Here is a 23,661-nt window from a genome sequence, read left to right on the forward strand (position 1 = left end):
AGTTACGGCTGAAAACACTTAATACCGGAAAAATAATTTTAGGCAAAACAGAATTTATGAGATGGGTTTCAGCCCCAATTTAGCCTTCTAGCATGCTTTTTTCATATGAATGGCTCAAACCATTAGCATTAGTTAATTGTAGATTTAAAATATAGAATTACTTAAGTGAAAAATGGATTTTTAAAACTCTTCATGGATCTTCTCTAACACTGCTTCCTTCCTATCTCATACACTCTTCTGTTCATCTTACAATGATCTCCTCTCTCTTTCCACAAAATAATCACTTTGGTGCAAGAGCCTTCTCCTCTGCAACTACTGCGATCCAGAATAGTGTTCCTGCATCTCTCTGCTCCATCAACCATGCATCTATTTTCCAATATGATCTGGAATCTTTTCTCCCCTGCCTAAAAATTCATAATTTCTCTCCCACTTCACCATTAATCATCTCTATAATTGCAGTTAACTCAGTAAAGAATTTTGGGACACAGCTTGAAACAACAGATCATTAGTCTGAGTGTACCGTAAATATGTCATTAGACTTTTCAAAATGACTACTAGAGTATCTATTCCAGGGGTCGGCAACCTTTCGGAAGTGGTGTGCCGAGTCTTTATGTATTCACTCTAATTTAAGGTTTCGCGTGCCAGTAATACATTTTAACATTTTTAGAAGGTCTCTTTCTATAAGTCTTTAATATATAACTAAACTATTGTTGTATGTAAAGTAAATAAGGTTTTTAAAATGTTTAAGAGGCTTCATTTAAAATTAAATTAAAATGCAGAGCCCCCCGAACTGGTGGCCAGGACCCGGGCAGTGAGAGTGCCACTGAAAATCAGCTCGCATGCCCCCTTTGGCACGCATGCCATAGGTTGCATACCCCGATCTATTCCATAGTCTGTAAGAGTCTCTTGTGTTAGTGCCTAATTAGACCCTTCTCCTCTGAAGCCCTTAATGGCCAGGGGGGCAATGCAGTTGCTCTTGACATATGTGCAGATACAATTTGTGATGACAAGCCCATCTTAAAAGATTTTTTATTGTCTGTGGATTACGGAAATGATAATCAGACAAAGTTTGTCTGTGACATAAATGTAAGCACCAATGGCCCATGCTGAAACTTTACAATATTGTCAATGTGAAAACCTCCCAACTTTATACCCAGTAAAACCTTTTGGAACAACTGATTGATTTCCTCCCCATTCTTAACATTCTAGTTCACCTTGCAAATTTACAAAATATGGAAACTACTAATTACTCTCTCATTTTTGCTCTTACCATTCAAAAAACAGCCTAATGGAGATCTCTGGCTATGTGTAGATCAGCCTTGTGACTCAAGAGTATGGTGCCAGGAAGTCTGCAGGCACCTAGTCTGTCTATCTCCCATCCAACACTTTTTGTGTTTGTTTCTTTAAAAGAGGATGGGGAGGTTGGCCTTCTGGTGACTCCAGCAAGGGGCAGTTGCAGTCCCAGGCACACATGGACTCCCTCGCTACTCATATGTGTTAGCACAGGCTAAAAAGAGGCAGTCTTTGGGAGTAGGAACCATTCTTGTTCTTTTTCCAACGGTTTGAAGACATTCACTATTCCTGGAGAAAAGAGGAAGGAGGTAGAACAGGCTGTGGTGGTGGTCATGTTTCTGAACATAGTCCCACAGTAGGGTTACGCTTCAGGTTGCTTCACAACAAGTTAGAGTGACCAGACAGCAAGTGTGAAAAATTGGAATGGGAGTTCAGGGTAATAGGAGCCTATATAAGAAAAAGACCCCAAAATGAGGACTGTCCCTATAAAATCAGGACATCTGGTCATCCCTACAACAAGTACTTAACCCAGGTCTTGAAAGGAATTATTGCAGAAGTGGAACCTGAGCATTGCCGAGGCTATTCTTGACAGAGAGCTATCTCAGTAATGTGTTGGTCCCCACTCCAGTCCAACGTGTACAACAGAAGTCAATGATGAAATAATGTCAGTCCTGGATCAGACTTAGGGTACTACTTCTCTGTTCTTTCTAAGGTCCAGGAGGATCAGAACCAAGGTGGAGGGGATGCAAATGGTTTATCCAAATACATTAGCAAACTCTGATTGGAGCTGGGGTGTATCATCCTGGTTCACATGCCCCACCAGCAGACCTCTAGGCACAGCCAGCAACATAAGCTCAATTGTGTCAGTCTCAAAATAGCAAGGCTGAGGAAGGAAGCTTAGCCCATTGAGAGGCAGCTTAGGGATGGAGACAGCACAAACAGGATTCCAACATGGAAAATGCACTGTCTCCAATAAGGCTGGAAAAGCAAAGGTCAGTTTATTAGAAGTAGGAGAAAGCTACTCAACTGGGTTTCCTATTCCTAAAATAATGCATGCTATGGCAAAAACTTTATGTCTGCCTTTGAAGTAACAACGATTATATCAAGGGAATGGCAAGTGCCCAGACTAACACCCTACTGGCAAGTGTCCCACTTCAAATTTGCACCTAAAATTCCCTCGAAAAGGGAAATGAAAACGATTTGCATAAAGAAAGAGAAACAGCAACACACTTAAAAAAAAATTGGAGCAGCATTCAGAGCTGTGAAACACGCAGCACCTATTCTGTATTCTTAAACACAGATGAAAAAATGGGAATTTAATGAATGCAAAAGCTGATACATTTTCTTTTCTTTTCCATATGTGAATATCAGCTATCATTACAATTTAACAACAGGACATGTTCAAACTACTTCTACTTGAAAGTTAAATGTATATTCACATAATTGCAAGAGCAGGACGTTCTGGGGGGAAATGTAGGCTGACAGACTGCATATCTTATTCCAAAGGTAGCTCTGTAAACAGCTTTATTGATTTTGAATTATGTTCAGTCAGGTGTGCTTTTTTCTATTCTGCCATATACATAATGAGGACATGTGGGAGGATTAATAGTCAAATGTGGCACTAACTAGAATCTTTCTTTTTTTGAGAGGAAACCATGGAGATTTTGATGTGATTGATTTTTTTCCCCTTTGACTGTCAGTTTTGTTGGTGATGCTGACAAATTCTGTTGCCTTTTTTCCCATCTTTGGGAAAAAAATCAAAATTGTCTGGAGGGGTCCATCTATTTATGATGGCACCCACCATCTGAATATCTGTATGGATAATGATGAGGAAAAGGAAGCTGGAACAGATGTCCTACTTCCTGAACATTTGTTTGGTTGGTTACAAAGAATCAGCAGCACCTGTTGTTATCTTTTCAGGACCTGGAGAATAAATTGACTATAGGGTCTGTCAGGGTTCCTTCCCCACTCTGAACTCTAGGGTACAGATGTGGGCACCTGCATGAAAAACCCCCTAAGCTTATTCTTACCAGCTTAGGTTAAAAACTTCCCCAAGGTACAAACTTGCCTTGTCCTTTAACAATATGCTGCCACCATCAAGCTTTTTAAACAAAGAACAGGGAAAGAGCCCACTTGGAGATGTCTTTCCCCAAAATATCCCCCCAAGCCCTCACCCCCTTTCCTGGGGAAGGCTTGATAATAATCCTCACCAATTTGTACAGGTGAACACAGACACAAACCTTTGGATCTTAAGAACAATGAAAAAGCAATCAGGTTCTTAAAAGAAGAATTTTAATTAAAGAAAAGGTAAAAGAATCACCTCTGTAAAATCAGGATGGAAAATACTTTACAGATATACAGATTCAAAACACAGAGGATCCCCCTCTGGGCAAAACCTTAAAGTTACAGAAAACAGGAATAAACCTCCCTCTTAACACAGGGAAAATTCACATAAAATAAAAGATAAACTAATCCGCCTTGCCTGGCTTACCTACACTGGTTGCAATATTGGAGACTTGGATTAGGATGGGTTGGAGAAGATGGATTTCTGTCTGGCCTCTCTCAGTCCCAAGAGAGAACAAACACATAAACAGAGAGCACAAACAAAAGCCTTCCCCCCCTCCCAAGATTTGAAAGTATCTTGTTCCCTTATTGGTCCTTTGAGTCAGGTGCCAGCCAGGTTAGCTGAGCTTCTTAACCCTTTACAGGTAACAGGATGTTGCCTCTGGCCAGGAGGAATTTTATAGCACTGTACACAGAAAGGTGGTTACCCTTCCCTTTATATTTATGACAGGGTCCTAGTCAAGAAGAACACAGAGGAATATTCGTTTTCACCTTCCAAGACACTTAGATATCATGGCAATTGGAGCCTTAGGAAACGGGATTAAATAAACTTTGCCAGATCTTCAAAATTCCTCCCACAGGGAGCATCACTTCTGCCTTGCGCAGACTGAGTTTAGGTCCACATATCAGACCTTGTGGCCTCATTTCCCAAAACATAGGCATAGACTGGGACACAGTTGGGGTTAAGAATGATGCGGAAAGGCTGGTGCTATCAAAGAATGGATGTCCATGAACAAATATATTCCTCCCTGATACCAGTATGCTTGGGGTGTTACAGCTTCTAGCCCTTATCTCACTGGTGTCCAGGAAAAATGTTGGGTTCCTTGAGTTTTCTGATTAGGATTATTAGGCTTAGCGGCAGCCAAGTAAGACATCAGACTGCATAATTTCAATAAAGGTTGGGGTCTCGGTGTTGTCTTACATTTCTGCATCAGCCACATGTTCTTTTCTCTCCCATTTGCTTTCAATAATTAACCATATATGCTAAGTTTCAGCCATGAATGATATTCCTAAGGCCAACTTATGAACACCAACAATATGGGCTTAGAATAAAATAGTACCAGATCCTGAACAATAGCAGTGTGGCTTCATAATAGCTAGCTTATGGACACGCAGGTTCCTTTAAGATGCTTCACATGATAATTGTTATAAAAACTGTGTATGTTTTATTCAACAACATCATAAACAGTCACGTAAAACATGCAGAAATTGTTAGTGTTTCCTTCTACTCTAAGGCAGCAGTATTTGGTGCACTGTCTTTTATCAAAATGTTCCAGAATTAGGTTCTTTTGAAAATGCTTAACATTGAAAACACAGGAGCTAGAAACATGCCCCCCTTTCCAAGCCTCTTTCTCCCTACTACTCAAGCCAAGAAAGAAGACTGCAACCCAAAGATAACTTTTCTGTGTATAGAAAAGAGAGGGTGGGGCTTAAGAGAAAATAAATGTAATTTATATTTGCAAACAGTACAGAAAGAAGCCATTTTGAAGTTTTGCAGCATACGTAACTCAAGAGTCACGGAAAAATTAGTCATACTTTTGTTGTTATTGTTGTTTTAAGGGCTTGTCACATGGGGTTTAGTCCACACTACCTTGAGGTAGTTTGGTGTGAAAACTCCTGCATACACACTATGCAATTCCTCAGAGTGAACTAACTGCGCATTTACCGCAGACTCTGGAGTATCTGTCAAAGTGTATTAAGTTCAATGTGAATTGAGTTAGTATGGTCTACCATTCTGTGTGCATGCAATGTAGCTGCACACTACTTTGACAGTCCTCCAACTGCTATCCCACACAGCTTTTTGGGCATCTGTAACTGACCTGTCTGTTCACTTGTGTACCCTTCTCTGCTCTGTGGCCAAGTTGACCAGATGGCCCTCACCTACATGAAAGTTGGTGTGGTGTTACGACCGGCTCATTTGCACCCAGATTCCAATATATAGGCATTACAGTGATATTACTCCGGCAGCCTTTACAACATGCCTCAAGCAGCACTTGAAGTTGTGCCAAGAGCCTAGATCTCATTGCCATCCGGGGAGAAGTGTCAGAGCAGCAAGCTTTTGGGGCCAGCTACAGCAATAAAGATTGTTTGTGAACACTGCTAGTCAGATGTCTGAGAGGGGTCACAACTGGGACATCAACCAGTGCTGGATAAAGAGTAAACAGGTCAGGAGGACTTACATTAAAACCATGTGTCATAAATATAAAGGGAAGGCTAACCACCTTTAAATCCCTCCTAGTCAGGGGAAAAAACCCTTTCACCTGTAAAGGGTTAAGAAGCTAAAGATAACCTCACTGGCACCTGACCAAAATGACCAATGAGGAGACAAGATACTTTAAAAGCTGGAGGGGGAATGGGGGGAACAAAGGGTTCTGTCTGTCTGAGTGTTGCCTTTGCCGGGACCAGAGCAGGACTGCAGGTCAGAACTCCTGTGAAGGGTTAATAAGTAATCTAGCTAGATATGCGTTTGATTCTGTTTTGTTTAAATGGCTGATAAAATAAGCTGTGCTGAACGGAATGTATATTCCTGTTTTTGTGTCTTTTTGTAACTTAAGGTTTTGCCTAGAGGGATTCTCTAGGTTTTGAATCTGATTATCCTGTAAGGTATTTACCATCCTGATTTTACAGAGGTGATTCTTTTACTTTTTCTTCAATTAAAATTCTTCTTTTAAGAACCTGATTGCTTTTTCATTGTTCTTAAGATCCAAGGGTTTGGGTCTGTGTTCACCTATGCAAATTGGTGAGGATTTTTTATCAAGCCTTCCCCAGGAAAGGGGGTGTAGGGTTTGGGAGGATTTGGGGGGGAAAGACATTTCCAAGCAGGCTCTTTCCCTATTATATATTTGTTAGACGCTTGGTGGTGGCAGCAATAAAGTCCAGGGCCAAAAGGTAAAATAGTTTGTACCTTGTGGAAGTTTTAACCTAAGCTAGTAAAAATAAACTTAGGGGGGGTTTCATGCAGGTCCCCACATCTGTACCCTAGAGTTCAGAGTGGGGAAGGAACCTTGACACCATGGATGCCAGGAAACAGTCTGACTGTGGAAATATAACCTATCCATTTTTTGAGGAGATGGTCAGGATTTTATGCAATTACACTACTGCTGAAACTTCCAGGGGAAGCAGAGAGGATTACTATCCAGCTCGCCCCCAGGTCTCGCCTGCTAACTCCTCCAACCCATATAAGCACCTCCAAGGTACGACCTTAACTGCAAAGCCAAACCAGGAAAAACAAGTCTCAATCCTTCACAATCTCCAAGGTACAAGTGCAAAACCAAACAGCATGTACTGCACACTCAAAACCCCCAATGTATCCCTCCTCGTGTACACACCACTTACCATCTCTGAGGTCCCCCCCAAGACTGCAAAGAATCTCAGGGAGAGGAAAGCAGACATCATGTTAAAAAAGCACTATAATAACCCCTCTGGAACCTGAACAACCACCAGTTTTTTTTCTCTGTACTCCCCCAGGCATGGCACCTGCAGCAGTCCAGACACTCAAGGACAGGGCCTTCAGCAACAGCTGAGCAACTGGCTAACTGAGGGAGAAGAAACAGGGAACTTGTATGAAATATTCACAGATCTCATTGCAGACTCCCCAAAAAACTGAAAACAATGGAGAGCTGACGGTTGTATTTGAGGTTGGAAAGGAATAAAAGACAGGGAGCTATCCAGACAGAGCGATAAAGTGGCCAAATACAGCATGGCAATGTCCAGAGATAGCGTTGCCATGGCAAAAGATACACTGTAGAGAAAGACAAGGACATGCAAAGTCAACTCTTGTAGGTGACACAGGAGTAGAATACTCATCTGTAGTGCATGCTGCTAGCAGGCATACAGAAAATCCAGTGCCCTCAACCAGGACGCAGCCATGTTCTGCAGCCCATGGACAATACAGGGTAATGGGACATCAGCATATGTTCCCTGCTGCATTTCTGCAACCATGCTCCCAGATGTCATTGCCCTCCCCAGCCCAAACTCAGGGCAACAAGAACAACTTCAGCTGGGAGCCTAGATTTTTCAAGCCATCTAACAACGCTAACAAGTTTGAGCCCCAACACTCTACACCAGAATGCAGATGTAAGTTGTATACTCAACTGTGAATCGGAGCCCCCGCCCTGTCCCTGTATGGTTGTGTGCTGCCCTCCACTGCATTGGGTCACTTTAAAGCTACATTTCATTGCTGGTTTAATCAAAGGTTTATTTCTGGCTGCTACAGAACAGATGGAATTTTTAAATGTTTTTAATATTAAACAACATTCATGAGGAATCTGCAATGCATAGTACACAGAAAAATGGTGAATTTTGCCTACTTATATATAATAAAGAGTGCCACAATGGGCCATTTCTACCACCCATCAAAGAAACTGCAATGCCCACAATCCAACCCCCCGCCTCCCACCACCACCCCCTCAGGATAACAGCTGGACATGTAGCTGCACATTTTCAGGCCTGAGACACAAAGTAAGAGCAAGAGGCATCTCTAACAACAATGTCCTGGCTGTTTCCATTTTCTAATGGACATCTTGGTGGCTGCTCAAACCACTAAGCAAGTCTCCCACCCATCTTTCAGCCTTTCTCCCTTACTCTCATAAATATTGTGCAAAATACAACACACTACTATGATCTTAGGCAAGTTTTTTTTTCTGCAGCTTCCAGCCTGGCCAAAGGCACAAGTCACTATCATTCTGCAATGACTGAGGCGATAGCTAAACAGTTCCTTCATGCCTTTTTGTCCCAGTGCCCTGTGAATGGGGTAAGCTGGGTCTCCCAGGATAATCAGAGCAATCTCCACACTATTAACATACATAATAATCGTGTGGGCAAAGACTCCTTTATTCATGATGGTAAACAGAGCTGAGTTCCACAATCGCATCCTAGCATCATGGCCTCTTCCAGACCACGCTGCATTTACGTTTGTGAACCTGCCATGCTGGTAAGCCAGGCCATGGAGTATCATGGAGAAATACTCCTTTCTCTTTATAAACTCTGAGCCCTGGTGCGAGATGTAAATGATAGGTACATGGGTCCCATCAAGTAACCCAACATAGTTTGAGAACCCTTTTTCACCATCTCCTGAGCTCTACCAAGCTTTATAACCCAGTGCAACAGTACCTTATGCACGGCATCATACATGTGCATAACAGTGGCCCCAACAGTTGATCTGTCCCTGCTGAACTGGCTATCTACAGACCAGTAACATTTGAAGGTGGCTTGCTTCTAGATGGCAATGGTGACCTGCTTCTCCAAGGGTACAGGACACCACCTCTTGGCATGTTGTCACTGCAGCTTCAGGGCTAGTTCAGCACAGAACTCCAAAAGGCTGCCTTTGCCCTCCTGAAATTCCATCACCAATTCTGATCATCCCAGATCTGCAGAAAGATGCTTTCCCACCAACTGATGATGGTCTCCTGAGCCCAGAAATGGTGCTGCACTGTGTGAAGCTGCTTTATGAACAGCTCATGAATAGAAGTTGCTTGGTTTCATCCTCTTCTTTCTCGTCCTTGTCCTCCTGCCTCTGTTGCTGCTGGAAAACTCATTGCTGCGGCCACATCATCTGCCTGGTGGTGTGGCAGGCAAAGTCCAAAACCAAAGCCATGGGGCTCCAAGAGCTCAAATAAAGCCCAAACAGCCTCTGGGTACTTGCAGTTGCCAGCACAGCAGAGCACTGTTGGGTCCATACTGGCTAACGATAATTCATAAATGGTGATAGCCCACCCAGAAAGAGAGGCAGCATGGGACAGAAGGAACAGAATCATGGGATTTTGTTTTGTTTTGAAGTGTTAGCATAATTGGGCTGAACTGCAGAATGGTCTTATAATGTGTGAATCTTTGTCACATAGGATGAGGGAGCAGCTTTATGGAAATATTCTATTGCATTCTCAAATTTGTATTTTCACACCTTGGTACCAGAGTGATTAGGAGTTTTTTAAATGGAGAGAAAGAGAGAAGACAGACACCAAATGTTTGAGAGCATTCGACTCTTTTCACTTGCAAATGACTGCAAGTATCCTAATGAACACCAGAAGTGTCGATCTCCTGAGTTACCTAGGTCAACAATTTGAACTGCTATATTTTTATTGTTTTATTTGAATGGAGTCCTGAGACTTAAACACAGACATTCAAAAAAGAGAGTTCTGCAAAATGTTAAGACACTTCCCAGGAAATTGTATTTGAAACTTTTCACCATTTCATTTGGCACAACTTCACACCCCTGGAATCTCACGCTTCCTCAAAATTTTGGAGCAATGTTTTATTTTGTTTCTTAATCTCTGAAACATGAAAACATTAAAAAAAAACACCCCACCTTCTGCTTAAAAAATTCCCTTGTGACAAGCATGCTGGATTTTCACTTGGAAAATCTCAACACTCTAAGCAAGGGGTGCAAGTTTGCTGTGCTCCATGACCAGTGCAAGACCATGCATGGTGACAAGTACTAGCAGCCTGATTCTGCAAACAACTACCACCAGCTACCTCACCCTCAAGATTCTATGGTTAAAAAAAAGCAGGGGGGAGGGGGAGAGAAGGGATGGGATGTTGCGCAGAATGGGTATGTCTTATCAGATGTGATCTTAAATGTGCTCTTCAACACACAAATGAGGCACTTCAATATGCACTTCTCTCCTAGGTGCTCCCCTCTTGTGACCAAGTGGGAATCTTTTAGCAAACCTCTCATTAATGGAGGATTATGTGCCTCTGTACTTCCTTCCTGCTCATTTCTTTTCCTCTTGCACTTTCATATGCAACATTCCACAGCTGCAGTGTCCAGGATTAAGACTGAGGTGACTAGAAGCTTAAAACTGTAGTGTTACAAAGCATGTGCTACTAGTGTACATTCCAGACCTAACTGTTCTGATTCTAAGTCTGTAATATTTTAAGTCTCCAGATGATGTGAATTTGTTTAGTGATTGCTATGGGAGCCCATATCATGATGAACTGATTTTCTTTTCACAAAGATTCTCTTTGGTTTGTTTGTTTTTTTAACACAAATGGAAGGCCTCTCTGGGTTGAAATTTTCCAGGACTCATGAACAAGACCTGTTTACTTAACTCTCCGAGTACCTACATTTCAAAAGCTTAACATATCAAACTTGGCCACTCTACAAATAACTATCCAATAACAAATAAATGCAAAGTTGCCATGGAGTGTGTATAGAAACACATGCCTACGACATTTGTTACAATCAGTGTTTCAACCCTGAATGCCAGATGACTTCACAACAACATCACATAACAAAGTACTATGGGAGGCATCTACACTCAAAGCTGTACTTGCACATAAATTACGTGGAAATTCAGCCTAAGACTACACCTACGCTATGACTTAGGGGTGCGGTTCCCCAGCCTGTGTACACATACTCACGGGAGCTCAGTGAGAGCTAGCGTGAGTATAAATAGTAGCATAGCCATTGTAGCACAGGCAACAGTGGCATAGCTTAGCGGTGAAAACCACAAACCTGCCCAACATCCCTAGCTCGTAATGTAGACAGAGCCTAAGTGATGCCTAATAGAAAAGAACATAAACTTTGGCGAGCAAGATGTAAAACCGTAACTGAGACAGCAATGAGATCATCTGATGAACTAATAAATAAGGATATAAAAATGATTAAGAAAAGACTTTCTGTAAGCAGATCACAAGTCGGAAACTTGCAGGAAAACCAATGGGTCTACTGCTTCACCTAGATGTAATGTGGGAAATAAAAGAGGATACGGGGATAGCACACAATATCGTTGCTTTCTTTGCGACCATCTTTACCACTAAGGGTGATGGGAAAATACCTGCATTTGAGTTACTCTATATTTACCAAATGTGAGAGATTGTCACAAAAAGAGGTAATCAAAAAAAAAAAAAAAAACCAAAGCAGATGAAACAACTTGAGAAATTAAATTGCAAAACATAAGGATCTTTTGGCATTCAACAAAGACCTCTGAAGGAATGAAACACCTATTAACAAAAAAGAAAGTTAATCACCACCAGCTGTTTTCCGTCCAGTAGATTGTCAACACAGATCTACCCTTCTTAGGAAGGCGCATGTGCCCTCAGTGCCAAGTCAAACACTGTAGATTCTAGAAGGCAATAATGGGGCTGCACACATGACCACTCATGGAACCAAACATTCATTATGAAGTTATATAAGAAGCCATACAGTCCCAACTCCACCTCAGCTCCTTTCCACTTAATCTGAATTCAATGGAAAAAGAGGAGATGTCAGGAAGACAGGTGGGTAGTATGAATTTATGCTAGGAATCTACTCAAAGAATAAGCATACCTTGAATGCTAGCCTTCTTTCTTCTTCAAGTATTGTGCCTATAGCATCTACATTCAAGAGCAGCTGCCAGCAACAACCCATTTAAGAAGCTGGTATGAGGATTAGCAACTAAACAAAGATGGCAGAACAGTACTCCCAAACAGAGCACCAGATCTAGCGACCAAAACAAGTTACTGATGCTGAGATTGAAGGTATGAACTGAACTTTAGGTTACTACCTTACATATCCTTGTGAAACTGTGATTCCAGCAGCTTTGGATGCACTAAAATTAAGTCCCAAGAAAGCAGTGGCTCACAAATAAGTGAGAAAAAATGAACTAGTCCATTTCAAAAACATATTAATGATAGACAGTGTGGTGACATCTTTGCTGTTTCTTTAAATCTTTACCAGGAAGCCAGGCAGAAGAGGGCTAAAGAAAGCTTTAGGTAGAAGTCCTGAAGTGAAGAAGAAAGACCGACAGACAGGTGGGCAAATTATTTTTAGGGATAATATTGTCTTCCTTATTCTAATTACATATCTTGTTCAGTGCTCATGGCTCTTTCTGTGATTCTTTACTACTGTCTCATGAAAGAATGTGCACGAACTGAAAATCTTTGCACTGGAGCTGATATGGCTGCCAGACGAACTTAAAAAAATCCTTGTGTTTTCAGATGATATGGCTGCCAGATGGACTTTGACAGTACTCCAGAATAATTCAGGATTGCTTTAGTGGTAACAAATAGTTCAAACTTAGAGAGGCTGTGGAAGTGAAAAGATGACAGTGCTCATTAGAACACAAGGAAAAATTTCTTCCACTTGGAGTCATAAGTCTCTTGCTCTGAAGGCTCCAAGTGAGATGTGTTAAACTTCCTGGGAAGAGCCCAAATGGGAACTTGACAACAAGCCATGAGCCAGTCCACTCAGAGTAGAAATACTGAATCTGTATCAAGAGCCTATAGAGCCGACATCACCCTAAATATCAGAGTATCATGACTTTCGCCTTGTGACAGGAGATGTGGCAGACCTAGGAATTCTGAGATCGAGAATCAGTGAACCAAGGGGAAACTACTAACATTGCATGAACTCTGTGCTGTATGAACTTCCTGATGACCAGTACTGGAGGGAAGTACTCTAGTCCAACAGAAGGACTACCAGAATCTGAGCCACGTCTCAAACACAATCAAAGAACCTCCATCTTCTCTTTTGTGGCAAAGAAGTCTAAGACATTTTCCCCACCTGTGAAAGACAAAATTACCATAGTTCCCTTGAGAAACTATTTATACTGAGCAGTGAATTTCTGGCTCAGATAACATGTCAAGATGTTGTTCATCCTCCTGGAAAATGGCAGAGTTGGACAGGATGATGCACTCACTGTTTGCAGAACCTGAAAACCCCCCATCAGCGTGGCTGAGAATGAGCTCCTCCCTGCCAGTTCATATAGCTACAGACGCATGGCTTAAGTATTGTCCAGGAAGATATGCATCAGCCTGTACCTCATTTAAGCAAAGAAAGCGTTACAAGATAGCTGAATTGCTCTCACCTATTTTTATATTAATACTATATTTATTAATTAATATATTATTTATTATAATTATACTTAATCCCTTCAGATTTACATCATGCCTGTATTGGGGGATGATCTAAGTGAGCCCCATCCATTATAACCATTACAATGACAGACAAAAGATAAAAGAGAATTGGAGGCATACTTGGGTAATTGTCTACCATATCAGAAATTCTTGACTGTTTCAGAGTGTGATCATCAGAGATTGCTGTGATTGATGTGTCATTCATACCCTACTGCATAGGTATCTCAACTTGAGTCTGGACAGTTAAGAATCACAAAAGGACTTGAACCAATCACTGAAGTAGGGATAAGTGTGAATATACAGACCTCTTAAGTGAGCTAAAAGTACAGCTAGGCAATTAGCAAAAATGCTTGGAGCTGCTTTGAGTCCAAAGGGGAGAACTCTGTATTGGCTGTGATCCTCACCATACAGAACCTATGGAATTTGTGCCATATCAACTTGATAGATATATAAAAAAAGATACTGTTTAAACTGAGAGCTCCAAACCAGCCTTATGGCTTTATAGCGGGGAATGCAGAATCTGAACCTTTGGCGACACATGCTTAATTTTCTTAAAGCTAGTGGGGGATGCAACCCTCATTTGTTTTTTGGGGGTGGAGCTGGAATAAAGGAATAATGGGAATAGCACATCTTCCTATGATATTGCAGAGGAACAGTAGAAGAAGGAAAGTTACTTTGTCTCTCAGTATTTTGGCAGGCGCGGGATACCTGAAAAAGGATGGGGAAGGAAGGGTCAGAAAGCTTCCACAGAACGCAAAATTAAATATTCTTTAGGATCCCATGAGTGCAAGGTAATTCCATTTCATTACAACTGAAAAAAAGCTAGTTGGTACCAAAACACACAGTAACCAGGTGAAGTGGAAAGGAGGTTCTTTAGTGCACAAGTAATCTGCTCTGTGGATAATAGATAATTATAGGGATTGATACATGCCCCAGCCTTAAAATATCAAAACATTGGTGGTGCCTTTTCTTGGATCATTGAAAGCTGAAAACTTAATGTCTCTGCTATTCACTCCAAAACGTCCTGAGAGTTGTTGAGGTTATCTGTGTGTTGGCTTAAACAGATAGGTAGCCCACATTCTTATCCAGAACAGGACACAAAGCATATAGCTGGTCCTGGAAGTCTTCCTCCTCCTATTTTTCATAATCACCATCCTTTTCATCTAAATAGAGGAGGACTCCACAGACATGAGATCTTAAACATCCAGAATGACCTTCAGGTCTTTTAGAAAAATCTGAAATAAAAGGCTGCAGGTCTTTCAGGAACTCTAAGAGAATTTTTCTTAGGAGGGTGACCCTTAGTTGTGGGTCCCACATAGACCAATGAGGTCAATGAGTGTGGTGTTCAAAAGCACAAGGTATAAGCCAAAGAGATGTCAAGAGAGGCAGAGGTTAACTTAATGCAGAAACAGTAGATTAAGATCTTCAAAGTAGATGATCCCTTGGAACTGAGAGCCCTCAGAACAAACTTCAAACTATGGGCCTGAAGGCAGCAAATTCAACACCAAGAGCCTTCTGTCCAAGAGTGACCCTTGTCCACAACCAACCAGAAGTGCAAGTGAAAAGCAATGCCTTCTTAAATGAGATCCAGGTTACTGAAGATATGCTGTGATTTTAATGTAAAGCTATTACTTAGCTGCTTGCTCACCGACTAGTCCGATACATGAAACACAACATTTTTAAGAGCAGTAAGTGTCTAAATAAATTACAAAAAGAAAATACTCCAAAAGATTAAAAGTAGTAACAAACTGGCAAATGATGAGACAATGTTTTTGTACATTACCATGTTGATTAATGCACTACAGTAATTTTTTCCAGTTTAATAAACTTACCTGGCTGATAATATTTCAATAAGCTCTTTCCTGTTCTGCACTCGGAGTTTGTTAGTTTTATATCTGGAATCTTTACTAATTTCAAGCAAATTCAGGATCTAAATGAAAACAAAAATACAGTGAATAAGAAACACGTTTAGCAGGTAAATGTAAAGACCACTTGTGCAGCCAAGCAAATTCATAGGGACATAAGGTAACTTGCTAAACACCCTCTCTGTTAGTAAACTTTTTAAAAATAAAACAGCAATGAGGAAAGAGAGAGGATACATTACCTACCCCAATGTCATCAGCAAGTTGGGAAAGACATGAGAAGAGAACTGGAATCCCAAATCCCAGTCCATCGCTCTTTCTATTAACAGTGTCTCTAGGCATTGACACGATACATTCTAGTACATTACAAAAATTGCAAGCAACTGTGGTCAGGGTGGGGAAACCAGTAGAGCAGGGATTGGCAACCTTTGGCACGCGGACCATCAGGGAAATCCGCTACGGGCCGGGACGGTTGGTTTACCTGCAGCTTCCACAGATTCGGCCGATCACAGCTCCCACTGGCCGCGGTTTGCCGTTCCAGCCCAATGGGGGCAGCAGGAACGCTTGGCCCACGCCGCTTCCCGCAGCCCCCTTGGCCTGGAGCAGCGAACCGCGGCCAGTGGGACCTGCGATCGGCTGAACCTGCGGATGCTGCAGGTAAACAAACCGTCCCGGCCCACCAGTGGATTTCCCTGATGGGCCGTGTGCCAAAGATTGCCGATCCCTGCAGTGGAAACAGAGAAGACATATGCACATAGCACTGTAAAAAGAGTCAGTTCTGTGGGACCATGCTACACTGAGTTGTGTGTCACAGGATCACAGAGAAAGATATGCTGATTGTATTTGATAATTCTGGTAGACAGGGGAAATGCTATGTCTAAGTGGACTTTTTTCTATTTCAATGTTTTGTATTAAAACAACAGTAAAAAGCAAACATATTTTCCTCTGAGGTGTCATTTTTCTTCATTATTATTTAGTGAAGTACTAATGAAGAAAAAAGGTGGTGTCACCTCATAAAAAGGAAAAATACATCTTGTAAAAGTAACACCTAACTAACATCTTGGAAACTTAACGATAATGCACCGACAAAGTGGAATTAGACCGAAAAAGGACTTTTAAAAATGTGACAACAAAATCCTGGCAGTTTTATAGGAACATTAACAGGACAGAAGATGACCATATGGGTTATCAAGACTTACAACATCTGTATTAACCTCAGCATTCGTTTGGATAGACAATGAATAGATCGATGTTAGTTAATGGGTTGATTTGTGTTCCACAAGACAAAATCAAAACAACTCCTATATCATAATAAAGGGAAAGGGAGAATTCCTAAAAAGAAAAGGATAATATGAGTTTTCTCTGTCTTGCTTACAGAGAGAGAGAGAATGAATTCTAGTTTGCTGATCCTGGTTCCACTTGGCCATTGCAAGGTATCACCATCTAAACAAGATAAATATTTTCAAAGATGCCTCATATCTACCACCATAACAAAACTGACTCTTGGGTGGTGATGCTATCTCTAAATCTGACCTCTAACCTTTAATCTCTAATAATCTAGATTGCCAGTAACCAAACATCATTATCATTTGGTGACTGTTTAGTTGTGTGCTGTGAATCAGGTGTGGTCACAGTCCAACTCTGAGTGAATGACTGTTCATGTGAGTGATAAACACAAGTTCTAGCAGTTATCCTTGTATCTGCAATTCATCCTGTCTTTGGACATGTCTACACTTACTGGGGATCGACGCTGCTGCGATCGATGCAGCGCGGGTTGAATTAGCGGGTCTATTAACCACAGAGCGCTTTCTGGTCAACTCAAGAGGAGTAAGGTAAGTTGACGGGAGAGCGTCTCCCGTTGACACAGCACAGTGTAGACACCACAGTAATTCGACCTAAACTACATTGACTCCAGCTACCTTATTCAAGTAGGCCTTGTCTACACTACCACGGTAAGTAGACCTAAATTATGCTACTCCAGCTTCATGAATAACATAGCTTAGGTCAATTTACTGTAATGTATACACCACGCTGCATCAACAGGAGATGCTCTCCCTTCGACTTACCTTACTCTTCTCGTACCAGTGGAGTACCGGAGTCAACCAGAAAGCGCTCTGTGGTCGATTAAGCAAGTCTTCCCTAGACCCACTAAACTGACTCCTGCTGCATCGATCGCAGCAGCATTGATCCCCAGTAAGCGTAGACATGGCCATAGCTGGAGGAGCGTAACTTAAGCCGACTTACCCCAGTAGTGTAGACAAGGCTTTTGTGTGTCATCCTGCCATTGTTATTTTGTTTATTTCACTATGATCATTTTAAAGTTAGACTGTTTCCCTCACTCCCTAACTTCTCAAGCACACTTGCACTAGAACTGCCCTTCAAAATGCTTAAGAATGAACGTTTGGAGATTATACATTTGGGCTATTCTTTTCCAAAATGTGTGAATTTTTCTTTTGTTATATACATTGGCCCATTCTTGAAATGTGTTTTTGTTTTAGAATTCACATTTAGATCCAAGTAGCCCCACGTAAGAACACATTTTTTAAAAATTGTTGATCAATATGAAACATGTTGCTTCTGTGCTTGTGTGTAAAAAATAGAGAAGTTTCACAGAAAGTCTTCAGCAATTAATCAAATATCAAAAGATCTAGCTCAACAAATAATTTGTGGGTTTTCTCCTCCTTCTTCTTCTTTAAGATTACTTGTCCAAAAGCATATGGTTCAGGGAGAAAGTCTGTAATCATTTACCACTCTGGGCTGGCTGCTACATCTCTGTAGTGAATGTCTTCACAGGCAACAGCTTCCGTATGTTCCATATTTTTAGCACTGACCCTTCATAATAAGGCTCTTTGATACCCGTTCAAATATTTGAATTAATGTTCTCTGTATTTACTGAAGGTCCTTCTTGCAGCTTAAGTATTTTGAGCCTTCTGGCAATTAAAGTACTCTTAATTTATCACCTCTTCCCTTTCCCTACGGTTTTTAGTTCCACAAGTAACCTTCATCTTAAAGTGGGACAAACCTTTAAGAGTTTTAACAACATTACATCTGGTTCAAAACTAGGCATTCCTACTGAGCTTCTGGGCATCTTAACCGCTTCAGTCTGTCTCTATAATTATTCTTTAAGAGTAGCAATGTTAGTCTTTCTAAATAAGGATATGAAAACTGATTTAGATGAAAAAGCAATGAGAACTGTTGCTCAAAACTTGAACCAACATTTCTTTCCCCTTCTGTTCAGAAAACTTTAATTTTTGAACATCTGTGGCAGTACAGTACTGTGGATATTTTGAAATGTCTTGCATAAATCTATTCTAATAGTATTTATATTTTTAGGGTGGGATATAAAACCAAGATCTGGAGCATATGTTACAATTGAAGTTCTCATGGCACTTTTCATAGAAGTAAGCCTGGTTTTATGGCTCAGTTGCAACAAGGTAATTTACATGACGTTTATCTAAATTCCCCTTACTGTTTAAGCTGGTTGAAGTCCTCTTTTTTAATTTTAATCTTCCTGCCTTAAACTGTTGTGTAGCTTTGCTGTGCACCATTAAACACCTGTCACGTATCAACTAGAAGTGGGTGGATTGATCCCTCTATTGCCCTTACCTATTTTATTATTAGATTTAAGTTGTTAGATTTAAGTAATATAGTATAACCGTGATTATTCAAAGGTCTCAGCAGACTCCAAAACCTTTGAGTAACTGGGATCTTGACTAATTATGGGACCTGCTTAGGTTTGAAGTCTGCAGGCTAGAAGCCTATGTTCAGGGTCTCCAGCGCCTCCTGACTCTGAACACAGATTTCAATGCCTCCTGAACCAGCTCCCCTATTAGAGAAAGCCATGACAACTTACTCAAGGATGGCCAGCAACACAGCACTTCAATGTATAATTCTTTAAAGACTGACATTTCATAAAGACAAAGTTCCCCCACTCTCTCGAGATGCAGAGAGGCACCCTCAAATGCAGCTCCCTTTTCTTGGACAATTAGACTGAGAGAAGTGGTACTGCTGTTGGTCACTAGAGCTGGACAACATTTTTCAGACAAATTATTCATCGAAAAATAAAGTTTAAGATCAACCAAAGTTATTAGTGAATTCTGGTTGAAATTGGTAAACAGTTTCAGATGAAAAAATGATTTTTTTTAACGGCAAAACATTTCATTTCAACACCTTTGAAATGACGCATATTGACTCATTTATTTTTAAAAAAGTAAAATGCTGGTTAAGCATAGCCAAACGCAAAAAATGACTACTGAAAATGAACCATTTCAGGTTGACCCAAATCAAAAAAATTGGAGGGCGGGGGGGGCGGGGTGTGGTGGTGGAGATTTTTCAGTTCAGCTACCAAACTGAAAAATCAATTATTCACTCAGCTCTGTTGGTCACCCTAAACTCTGAAGAGCTGGCTTATTCAGTCATCCATCTTCCCCATGGGGCTTATACATTTTACAGTGATGAAGAGATTACAAAATCATAGAAACTTGTGTGCTGAAAACCTGTTGAGCTGGCCAACCCTGGGGAAGTTGGCCAGCTGTCTGCGACCAGGAGAACAAACCCAAGCAAGAGGAAGCAGGAACCTGGGCCAGGTTCAGCTACAGTTACATGGAATTCAAGGGAAATAAGACCCAGTTTTTAAGTATAAGGGGTTTTGGCTAAGTGAATTTCAGATAATTGTGACTGCTTTGCACTTCGAGATACTTAGATATGAGGCACTATAGAAGTGCAAATTATTAGTCCAATATAGTCAAAGCAGGAAAATAATGGAAGTCTTGTGATGAAGCCCGATCTAATGAGATTGCCAGCCCAAAAAGGTCTTCATAAGTCTTAGGATAAACATCCAAGCTTTTGGATTCACATTGAATCAATCAATTCAAATTGAACGTGTAGATGTTCACAAAGCACTAATTTAAAATTGACTAAATTGGTAATAAACTTTATGTTTGTGTGCTCCTTTATAGTAGGAATGTGGCAACTTTGTAAGCCTAATTTCTAACCCATTTAAACATCATAGGTTCAGAAGTTTGACTCCAACCCAGATGTTACTAGTTTTGCATTCTGCTTATAAAAGACTCAAAAAGGGCAATGAACAAGCAATGACAAAAACAGACTAAAAGAGGAGCCAAGAGAGTGAGCAAAGTGACAAACAAAAAGGAGACTGTAAATAAGCGGGAAGGAACACTAGCCAAAATAGGGAAAACCTTGCTAAAGGATACTTAGATAAATTAGATGTATTCAAGTCAGCTGGGCCTGAATGAAATTCACCCTAGGGCACTTGAGGGCAAAACAATCTCAGAACCATTAGTGATTATTTCCAAGAACTCATGGAGGATGGGTGAGATTCCAGAAGACTGAAGAAGGGCAAACATAATACCTATCTTTTAAAAGGAAACAAAGAGAACCCGGGGAATCTATCTATGAATTATAATCCACTCAGCCTAAATGCAATACCTGGAAAGATAATGGAACATATTATCAAACAATCAATCTGTAAGCATTTAGAGCACTTGTGGGCAACCTGCAGCCCATCAGGGTAAGCTGATTGCAGGCCGCAAGACATTTGAGGACATTGACTGCACGCACGCACGGCCCCCCCGCAGCTCCCAGTGGCTGCGGTTCACCATTCCTGGGGGATCAACATCTGCAAAATGTCTTGTGGCCTGCAATCAGCTTGCCCTGATGGGCTGCATGCGGCCCGCAGGCTGCAGGTTGCCCACCACTGACTTAGAGGATAACAGGGTGATAAGTAATAGCCAACTTGGATTTGTCAAGAACAAATCATGCCAAACCAAGCTAATTTCTTTCTTTGACAGGGTTACTGTCCCAGTAGAACAGCAGATGTGATATACATTGATTTTAGTAAGGCTTTCGATATAGTCCCATGTGATTTTCTCACAAACAAACAAAGAAAATGTGGAATCCCCGCTACTGGAGGATTTTAAGAATAGGATAGACAAACAACTGTCATCAATGGTCTAGGTATACTTCGTCCTGCCTCAATATGGGGAATGGACTAGATGACTTCTGGAGGTCCCATCTAGCCCTACAATTCTATTATTCTAAAGGAGCAGAGGGGAGAAAAGAGAAAAATGATAATGAAAAACCAAACAGTCTCTATATCACATATAATCCACCATTTGTGCCAGCTAGATTTTAGTCATGTTCTTCTGTCTTTAACACTGTGCCATGGCACAAACTACTCTCTAGATAGAATAACTTTGCTTTCTTTTCTTTTTTTTCAAATTTATTCATTGGGGGTGGGAGGAACTGTGTTTAAAGACAGGTAATAAAAGGTTTGAGATCTCAAAAGTTAATCTAAGATTCTCCTGGGAACTTTCAATAGAAACAGGAGGTAGAAAATGGATGTATTTTTCTTAGGCCCAGATTCAGTGAGGTATATGAGCACATGCATAATGCATCCGATGAAGTGAGCTGTACCTCACAAAAGCTTATGCTCAAATAAATTGGTTAGTCTCTAAGGTGCCACAAGTACTCCTTTTCTTTTTGCAAATAAAGACTAACACGGCTGTTACTCTGAAACCTGTCATTATGCAAGGCACTGCATTTAGCCGTATGGAGTGGAAATCTATCAAATGCATGAAAAAACTTGTACAGATACAGACAGATATCATCTTCCTTTCCAAATGCATACAGATGGACATCGTACCAAAAGGACTGAAGGTAAAAAATCCATTACAATCTACATTCCCTACAGACTATGCTGACAGCTTGTGCCACACGCTCTCAGAGAAACTGTGGAACCACCTGATCAACATCCTCTACAGCAAACAGGGAAAGATAAAGAATGAGCTCTCAAAAATGGATACTCTCATAAAAAAACAACCTTCCACACAAACTTCCTCGTGGCTGGACTTTACTAAAACTAAACAAGCCATTTACAACAAACACTTTGCTTCTCTACAAAAGAAAAAGGACACTAAACTTTCTAAACTACTACATGCCACAAGGGGCTACAGCAATGGGTCCCTCAACCCACCCAGCAATATTGTCATCCTATCCAACTATACTCTTAGCCCAGCAGAAGCAGCTGTCCTATCTCGGGGCCTCTCCTTCTGTCCCTCCACCCCCATGAACATGATACAGTTCTGTGGTGACCTAGAATCCTATTTTCCACATCTCCGACTCAAGGAATATTTCCAACATACCTCTGAACAACATACTCATCCACAGAGACCTTCCTACCAACACCACAAAAAGAAAGATTCTAGGTGGACTCCTCCTGAAGGTCGAAACAGCAGACTGGACTTCTACATAGAGTGCTTCTGCCAACGTGCACAGGCTGAAATTGTGGAAAAGCAGCATCACTTGCCCCATAACCTCAGCCATGCAGAACACAATGCCATCCACAGCCTCAGAAACAACTCTGAAGTCATAATCAAAAAGGCTGACAAAGGAGGTGCTGTTGTCATCATGAATAGGTCGGAATATGAACAAGAGGCTGCTCGGCAGCTCTCCAACACCACTTTCTACAAGCCATTACCCTCTGATCCCACTGAGAGTTACCAAAAGAAACTACAGCATTTGCTCAAGAAACTCCCTGAAAAAGCACAAGATCAAATCCGCACAGACACACCCCTGGAACCCCGACCTGGGATATTCTATCTACTATCCAAGATCCATAAACCTGGAAATCCTGGGCGCCCTATCATCTCAGGCATTGGCACCCTGACAGCAGGATTGCCTGGTTATGTAGACTCCCTCCTCAGGCCCTATGCTACCAGCACTCCCAGCTACCTTCGAGACACCACGGACTTCCTGAGGAAACTACAATCCATCGGTGATCTTTCTGATAACACCATCCTGGCCACTATGGATGTAGAAGCCCTCTACACCAACATTCCACACAAAGATGGACTACAAGCCATCAAGAACACTATCCCCGATAATGTCACGGCTAACCTGGTGGCTGAACTTTGTGACTTTGTCCTTGCCCATAACTATTTTACATTTGGGGACAATGTGTACCTTCAAATCAGCGGCACTGCTATGGGTACCCGCATGGCCCCACAGTATGCCAACATTTTTATGGCTGACTTAGAACAACGCTTCCTCAGCTCTCGTCCCCTAACGCCCCTACTCTACTTGCGCTATATTGATGACATCTTCATCATCTGGATCCATGGAAAAGAAGCCCTTGAGGAATTCCACCATGATTTCAACAATTTCCATCCCACCATCAACCTCAGCCTGGTCCAGTCCACACAAGAGATCCACTTCCTGGACACTACAGTGTTAATAAGCGATGTTAACATAAACACCACCCTATACTGGAAACCTACTGACCGCTATTCCTATTCCTCCAGCTTTCACC

The 23,661-nt window shown here is 41.4% G+C and overlaps 1 protein-coding gene across 7 annotated transcripts in view; it reads right to left on the reverse strand.

Moving 5' to 3' along the window:
- SUGCT (succinyl-CoA:glutarate-CoA transferase) overlaps positions 1–23,661 on the reverse strand; it is a 492,934-nt gene that overhangs the window by 261,146 nt on the left and 208,127 nt on the right. For all 7 annotated transcript variants that reach the window (XR_012157441.1, XM_073332837.1, XM_073332839.1 and 4 more), the window contains one exon: positions 15,303–15,400. Coding sequence is in view for 6 of the 7 variants with exons in the window: in XM_073332837.1 (XP_073188938.1) it covers positions 15,303–15,400 (98 nt within the window). In the remaining variant the exon portion in view is untranslated. The remainder of the gene's footprint in view (positions 1–15,302; positions 15,401–23,661) is intronic.

The sequence above is a fragment of the Lepidochelys kempii genome, chromosome 2, assembly GCF_965140265.1.
Source record: "Lepidochelys kempii isolate rLepKem1 chromosome 2, rLepKem1.hap2, whole genome shotgun sequence".
NCBI classification, from domain to species: Eukaryota; Metazoa; Chordata; order Testudines; family Cheloniidae; genus Lepidochelys; species Lepidochelys kempii.